The sequence below is a fragment of the Teleopsis dalmanni genome, chromosome 1, assembly GCF_002237135.1.
Source record: "Teleopsis dalmanni isolate 2A chromosome 1, ASM223713v2, whole genome shotgun sequence".
NCBI classification, from domain to species: Eukaryota; Metazoa; Arthropoda; class Insecta; order Diptera; family Diopsidae; genus Teleopsis; species Teleopsis dalmanni.
In genome coordinates, this window is record NC_051846.1 from 89,317,746 (window position 1) to 89,326,470 (window position 8,725).

Consider the following 8,725-nt stretch of genomic DNA (forward strand, 5'->3'; position numbering starts at 1 on the left):
AGAACATTGATGCCGTACGTGAACTGATAATGCAATATCTTCATGTGACATACCGTGAGATAGAGGCATCCTAGGGCATTTCTCCCACCAGCATACATTCAATATTGCATTAACCCCTTGGCCGTAAAAGAGGTTCATTCTCCTTGGATCCCGCACAATTTGACATTCGCGTAAAGAAAGGCTCGTGTTGATTGATGCAAAGAAATGTTGAAAGAATACGTTGGCGGTGCTTCAAAAGACGTTTATAAAATCGTCACAAGACGAATTATGGATCTATGCGTATGAGCCCGAAACAAAACAACAATCGACCGTGTGGGTCTTCGAAGACGAGCCAAATCCAATGAATGTTGTTCGTGGAAGAAGCACTACAAAGGAAATGGTAGCCTGTTTCTTCGGCAAAACTGGTCATGTGGCGACTGTTCCGCTTGAGCAACGAAGGACGGTCACTTGAGTGGCACACCACAATTTGTTTGCCTGAAGGCCAAAACGTCGAATTGATAGGTCATCCGCCGTACAGCCCTGACTTGGCACCCAATGACTTCTTTTTATTCTCGTTGACCCGCACATCAAGAAAAAAATGCGTGGTCAACGATTTTCGTCGCCAGAAGATGCTAAAGCGTTCAAAAACCATGTATTGGAGGTGTCTCAGTCAGAGTAAAAAGGTGCTTCGACAATGGGTTTGAGCGCATGCAAAAGTGTATAAATCAGGCTGGAGAATACTTCGAAAAACAATAAAACAATTTTTGATGATAAATATTCGCATTTTCATTATTAGGCTAGAAATATATATGGCAGCCCTTGTATAAACATATAATATTCATCACTGGATTAAAATCTGTGTTGATACGATTTTATAAAATCTTGAAATAACACCTATTGCAGTTCTTCAATATAAAGTTTAATGGTAAAACTAAGCTCCCGGCTGGCAAAAAATAAAGTGACTTAGATCGCTTCGTTTAATTTATTTATTGTGACTACCCCGCACAAAAAACTGACATATCGAAACTTGTATTTTCTTCCTAAATAATTAAAGGAAATGTATTGCAGTTGGCCATATGATTTTTAAACCGAATAAATTTTATGACGAAAACATTTTTTAAAAAAATAATTTGTTGATGTAAATGTTTTGGTTAAGTTCTATTGTGAAAATTATCAAAAGTTAACTTTAAAAATTTTAAGTGGCTATCTCAAGGTCTAATGTTTGTTTGGATTCCCGCTAGTAGCAATCGTCAAATACAGACGGGATTTTTATGGTACTTACAATGCTGAACCCAGCTCCCCAAAATTGCCGCGATGTGGCTAAAAATGAAAATCTGGAAAAGGTTAGTTAAATACTTCTCTGTAATATTCGGATAGTCTTTTTGTATGTATTTTATTTCTGAAAGCACTTACATGTGTATTAAAGTCTATTAAAGGAGCTTGGAATGCTACATTTTGATAATTTCTTGTATTCTTTAGGAGTTGCAAGTAGATAAAGTGGGGCCCAAGCCTGTTGAAATTCTGGATGGTGCTTTCAATGAAGCTACAGATGACGCTGAATATACTAATATGAAGGTAAATATGTTTAAATTTACTTATTATTTCTATTCAAATGTTACTTTAAAACTTTCTTTAAACATTTACTTTCTTTAAGCAGTTTAAAATGAAAAGCATATCTCATTGGCCCTACCATTGTCCAATTGCTTCTTGCAGACAAGTGTTAGGTGTAAATTGCATTCTTTCACATTGTCTGGTGGATCACACTAGTGATTTATGGATGAAGGGAGTTCAATGCAAAGAGATCTATAACAAGCAGCGTACTATTATAGAAATAGATGTCGGCAAAATTGAATTTAACAAAAGCATTTGTCTTGGTTGCATTATGTATGCGGGTTTGGCTGAGAATGATCGGAAAACTCTTCCTGGCATACGTGGCTTATGTGCGCAGAACGCTTTTCTTCCACCAATGTATATGCAATACAAAAATCACATGCCCATTTTAATAATGTGCTGCAGCACTTCGTGGAAAGAATGGATTTCTAGGCGTGAATTGAGAAATAAATTTGAAAACTCAAACCATAAGGGCAAAGAATTGTTGGTTTTCTGGTTAACTGGTCCTGAAACTGCTAAACCGGTTCATCTTATAATGACAGTTTACAGCAAGAACTTGCTGTACTCCAAAAGTGTGATTCTTTCTGTAAAACCACTGCGGGAACCTCAACATCCAAAAGCTTTCTTCGTCAAAGAAGCTAATTATTTAATGCTTACTGCTGGAGAAATTGAAAAGGTCACCGAACAGTACTCCGCAAGATTAAACCTTGATTTTATCATAAAAGAGTTTTAATATACCTGCAAATGTCTATACGTACGCCTAGTAATGTTATACATCTATTGTCTATTGAAAGCGTGTAAGTGCCAAATGTTACGTAATACAAAATTATATGTTATTAAATTTAAAGTTAGAGAACATATAATGAATAAATAATTAAAAATAGATGATTATATGTCAAACGGAAATCAAGTATCACTTTATTATATATTGTAAATTTTACGATATTTAGTTTCCGTAACGAAAATTATTCGTAACCACAGAAAATTTTAATTAATTTTTAATAATTTGCATATATTATTTTTCAAATTATTTTATTAAAATTTTTATTTGAGTTTCCCACTCCGATTACTTCGTATATAATTCGAAATTGAATAAAATTTTGATGTATAATATTTTGGTTCTCCCGCAGTTTTATAAAATCATTGATTTGCATTTTTAACTCATCGAGTCTGTAAAATATTATGTATCAAAACAAAGACTAGAAATGTCCGAAAAACTGTCAAAATATTTACGATGCCATCTAAAAGGCCCCCCGACGATTTTAGGTGCTTCGACTCATTGAATGTTGTCGCACTAGTTTAATTATTATGATCTTGTGATGATCTTGTGTCAGGTGATGATCACCGATTTGGTGAAAGCGGTTCTGATTTTTTAAATAATTAAATTATAATCGATTTATAACAAACAGATTGGTTCCATTTGTAATGGTTTTGATGTTGTGATATTGTACATCAGAAATTAAAATCAGTATCTCAACATCAATAGTTTGAATGTAGTTTGAGCGGCCAAATAATCAGATTCAATACAAATCCAATACAGTTCAGTTACAGTTCGAAAAATAAATTTGGTGGACAGTTTTTAATAGAAAGTAACATAACTTAAGCATAGAAACAATGTATCTATAACCGAAAACTTGTTAATGGTTTCTTCTGGTGTTTTCTCCGCCACTCCTCTATGTGTCATGAGTTGAAAATTAAACGAAACAGTGTTAAAATAGTCAGAGATGAAAATGAAAACGAAATAAAAACCACATTTAAAGTGCAAATTAGCAGTCACCCAAGCGCCAAATGCCAACTGAAGTCGAAATAGGTCACTGCGAAGCCTGCGCTGAATCGCGTCGAGCGTCTAATCCCACTTACTGCAAATTATTTGAATTTGTTGATTCTGACAGGCAACTCCAGCGAAATCGCAGGGATGGCTAACAAGCTTTGGCAAGGCAAATGGAGGAATCCAAAAAAGTGCTTATAAATTTAAATGACTTGTACAGATGTTGCACTAAAGCACTGAAGAGTTACAAGCTCATCAATTTCCAGAATAAACAGAAAAACTTTAAGATTAAGTTAACAAAACTCAAACGCTTTAGTGTCAGTAAATGGCTCCTGGAATTAAATTTCAGTAATTATGGCAATAAGTACATATTAGGCATTTTGAAACAATGAAGGTGTGGACTTACTCGTGTACGGAATCAGTGACTATTCTAAAGACTCTTTCAAAATCTTGATTTGGAAACTGTCAATGGCACACGAAATCTAACGAAGGGCAACCATTCATGTGTATCAAATAACGTACGCTGTAACAGCTGGAAATGCCGAGTAAGCCTGTTGTACACTTGATTTATTTACCCACTCCATTTGGTTGTAGATACATTTCCTCAATTTTTATTTAAATTTAAAAGGCATGAATAAACGATGGGTCTGCAATTGAAGTTTATTCACAATAAAAATTTTAAATCATAAAAACTGTTTTCAACTGAACATTTTCACATTCGATTTCTTCGATTCCAAAAGTGTTATTGGACAAGATATCTGCGAGTATAAAAACAAAGCCCCAATAAAAACAGGGATAAAAAGTGCTGTTTTGTTTTTAACAATAACCAAGCTTCCATACTCTTTACTCACTGCAGTCGAAAAATAATAAAAGCAGTTCATTCGTCGTGTAATTCATCCATCAATGCCACAATTAAGTCAGCTTTTGACAGTGAGTTGAGATCGTTTATAAAGCAAACAGGCAAAACCAATTTCTGCAACCGTATACCTCGTACTGTGTACATCTACTGGGCTACTCTCGATGTGAGGTCTTCTGTTTGCAATTTACATATCGATACATAGCGAATGCTTTGATCGAAACGTCAACACTCCAGATCGCGGCGATTCAGCGCAACACGTGAACATCACAAAAACGGATCGCAACAGTGCGAATTCTTGTTCAGCTTAAGAGCACTCTGAGTCGCTGAATTGAAAAGGAATTTATGATACCAAAATTTGATGTCGGTCTACTATTTTTATGCCCGAACGTGATTGCCTAAAAAGGGTTTCCATGTTACTCGGCAACATTATTCCCAACAAGCGAAATATTTACTTCAGCTCATCCTTAAACGTTTGAAAGCATTTTTAATTCGTATTTAATATTTCAAAATAAAAAAAACCGAGATTAACGTAAGATTCGTCAAGAAATTGAATTGGCGTCTACTGTAATTCAATTATATATTAGAAATATATTAAAATATATCATATGGAGTTATGTGCAAGTAGACTGCATGTTGATTATACATTGACTTTATATACATCTATAATACTATTCCTAACATATAAATTTTCATTTAAATTTTTATCTCTTTTGGATACCTAAAAATAAATAGAATAAATAAATAAATAATAATAATACATAATAATAAATAATAATAAACAATGAAATCTAAATAATAATTAGAAATTTATGAATTAAAATTCAATTTTAGTGAAAATCATTGTCTGTATTAGTTAACTTCGGCTATACTAGAGTTTCAATATCCTTCACCTACATTAACAATAGAATTCACTGTACATGCAGGAAGGCCTAATCGAACACCAATAGATTTCCAACTGGTAAAACTATTAAACCGACAGCAGCCCTGAGTCCATATATTGCATTCAATTAACTGATTTTATTTTTTACATGAGTACGGATCATTTGCATCTTAGTTTTTCGTTCTTAACATTCATTCTTAAATAAATTTAAACGTAGTAGTGTGCTGTCAGAAAATTTCAAAAAAACACAAACTGCTGTTTTTAAAGCCCCCGAAAGCCTTAATGTGAATAAATAGTTCATGCCTCGAGCCATGGAACATTAGAATCCAACTGGCAGAATTCTTAAAATTGTAATAGTCAGAAGAAAACTAAATTTGCTGCAGAAGGTTTTCCGAGGATTTAAGGATATATTGGGAATAAACCGTTTCATAGTGGAAGACAACCATACAACAAATACACTAAACCGTTAAGCCTTGAGTTTCTCAAATGAAATTTTTTCACGGTTGTTAAGAAAAAAACTAGAATCGATAGAACAACGGGAGCTGTTGTGCGGATAATTACCAAATTCACATTCAATGATAAGAAAAATTTTTTTAATTGAACAATTTCTGAACCAGTACTTGATTCAGAAATCAAAGTGTAAACCGAAAAGCAGGAGATTTTTGTCGAAGCGAAAATCGAAACCGAGCCGCAAAAACCTTTCGGGTTATACCACCTCAGTTGTTTCTATTCATAACCGCGAAAGTTTTTCCTTTTTATTGAATAAATATGTTACTCATTCTAAAAGAATGGATAAAAAATATATATAATATAAATACAAACATTTTCATTTGGAAATAAACCAATATTTTTGCAAAAGTAAAAATTGAAACCGAACCAGTATATTTTTTTACTTGAATCAAACTAAAAAATATTCGGTTCGAAACCGTAACATAAACAAATGAACTGATCGTGTTTATTAAATAAATAACAATACATAGACTTCCGAATGGTCACAAGAAGTCAAGCACTACCTTTTATCACAATCTCAGCGACTACGAGTATTATTCGTCATCGTTATTTGTCGCTTTCTACTGAAATTTCTGAACCGTGGCTTTTACTCACAATAATTTATTCCGTACCCACAATGGTCTATACTAGTATAACTACCAGATGGATGTATGCGCTACTTCTTGGGAAAATGTATTTTTCAGGTAAAGTTAAGCACTAAATTTACCGATTATCAACGCAGAAAACCCCTTTGGCGAATAGATAAAGATTGTACAGATTCAAAATCGTGCAGTCTGCAACTTTTCTGTGAGTCGTCTTAGAACTTGCTTACTTACTAAAGCCGAATACATCGAAAATTTGAAAATAGTTGTTTTGGTTTAATAATATTTAAATGTATTTTAAATAATATCTGTATAACGTAGGTCAGACATTTGTAGATGAAACCAAACCGGACTCTGACAAAGTACATGTGGAACGTTTTACTCAATACATAGTAGCTTTTCAAAATATTCCTGATATACATAGTCAGTTTATCTCATTAAGTTGATTAAAAAAATATTTTATAACATGTCATTGACATAGTGGCCCACATCTCTTCCTCCATTTCGTTTTCAATCGTAATATGTGAGAAATAAATCAGAGTTAGTCTTTGGTTAAAATACTAACTCGCGATGGGCATAAAATTTGTTAGATCGCTGACTGCAATGTCAGTATTGTTAAAGAAATGGAGTTGTGTGCACTTCAGTCGCAATAGATATTTTTTTTTACAAGTTTTCAGTAACTTAAAATTTGACAGCAATTTGTTCCAACTAAACATCTTTATATAGATCAACCAGATTTTATCTCTAAAATAGTTTCCAAAAATCCATCGTAATGAAACAACAAATTATCCATAAATAATCAAAAAAAAATCATAAATTTTTCAAGTCCAATACCAACGGCAAATGCTCAAATGATATCCATTGTCTGTGGATATGCTTTTAAGAAATGAATTTGAAAGAAGTCATTAGCTTGCAGCTTTTCTGAGTATCACTTTTCGGAGTCAACGCAGGTGTGGCACCTACAATCGCACTGGACAGCCGGGTTCAATTGTAGCGCACGTGTGCCAGTTCAAGAAATGTTAACGTGTGCATTTGTGCATTGTGCATACTCACATCCATGACTTCACAGACTGCACTGAGACCTTGAATTAACCACTTTATAAGTTATGGCAGCAATTTTAACAAGTGCACAATTGATATTACAGTTGTCTGATGTGTTTGAGGTGTTTGAGTCCGGTATCAATAGACAATGAGATTAAAATTATAATTTGAAAAATGAAATTACATGTGGATTCCAGTATGATGTACTTAAAATAATTTGATGTTATGAAATTACATGTACAACAATGAATGATTGCTATTCACTTTTTTATTTTTCATTAAAATCTGTATTTTGATGAAGTATTAAACACAATATAACATATATAATATGTTATAAAGAACAAACTAACAATATTTAAACGATATGTATCTACCCAAAGAAGGAAACATTTCGCAAAAAATTTAAAATCCTAACCCGATTTCGTACATAGCTTGAAAATTATTAATGTGTAGACTGTACTGGCATGTCAGACAAAATTTTAAAGAATATGGGTTATATAGATCATTTCATAAAAGAAACAAAACAATAACGAATCACATGCTAAAAAACCACTGAAATCAATATATACAATATAGGTATAGGTATATAATATATTTTTTATTATTACTTAAATGAATTTTTATACTGAAAGTTGCCAGAGACAAATGAAGTTATATCGACACTTGAAGATATTGAACTCATATGGTCAAAATGGGTCCTTACACTTACACTTGTATTTTGTAGACCTAGTACTTGTGGAATTATCATAGATTGATATGATGTACTAGCTTTACATCATGTGGTTTTTTACCCAGACAGATCCTGAATATACCAAATATTTGTTTTATGTCAGATCTTATAAAAAGCAGTAGAAGAGAATATAGCAATCTTTACTGTAACTTAATTTCAAATCTGCATATGAAAGTATCTATAAGAAGAAGGAGTTCATGTGTGTAAAACCGTGTTACATTTTGGGAATAATATCTGATTTGGTTGATATCAACAATGTCAAATATCAGAAACTTTATTGTTAACAGTAAATAGAAAATGTGTTAACAGTAAATAGAAAATATGATCAGAAAGTCGTATGAATACATAAGGATTCAAAAAAATGTATTTTGAAATCAATGAACTTAAGGTTACATTTTCATATACTTATCGAATCATGTGAAACATTTGCAAGCCTAATCTGAACCGGCAACAACATGTTATATAGGTATCACATGTTGTCTCTACCTCGACCTTAAACAAAATATACGAAAACAATCTGCAAATATAGGAAAGTTGAAATGTTTAGACAATTATTGGAGCTATATAATACAAAAAGAGGATATATGTATTGCTTATATTGAATATAACTTATTTAAATGGCACCAAATAATCTATTTGGTGGATAGAGAAAGATCGTAAATAGAATTGAAATCCAATTAATATTGCAACTAAATGGATCCACCGGAAAAAGTAATTGATATACAGACACAATCGTAGGTACTAATCAAATAAATTAGTTTAATTA

General features: G+C 32.6%; 1 protein-coding gene across 2 annotated transcripts; it reads left to right on the forward strand.

The window, feature by feature from the left end:
* The first annotated feature begins 1,097 nt into the window (after positions 1-1,097).
* LOC119670447 lies at positions 1,098-2,568 on the forward strand. 2 transcript variants are annotated; one of them, XM_038080707.1, is made up of 3 exons: positions 1,098-1,322; positions 1,459-1,554; positions 1,634-2,568. In XM_038080707.1, the coding sequence occupies exons 1-3, from the start codon at positions 1,251-1,253 to the stop codon at positions 2,321-2,323; spliced, it is 858 nt and encodes a 285-aa protein (XP_037936635.1). In that variant the 5' UTR covers positions 1,098-1,250; the 3' UTR covers positions 2,324-2,568. The 2 variants fall into 2 exon arrangements, with proteins under 2 accessions (XP_037936635.1, XP_037936636.1); XM_038080708.1 differs by having other exon boundaries at positions 1,637-2,568.
* Positions 2,569-8,725: the final 6,157 nt, after the last annotated feature.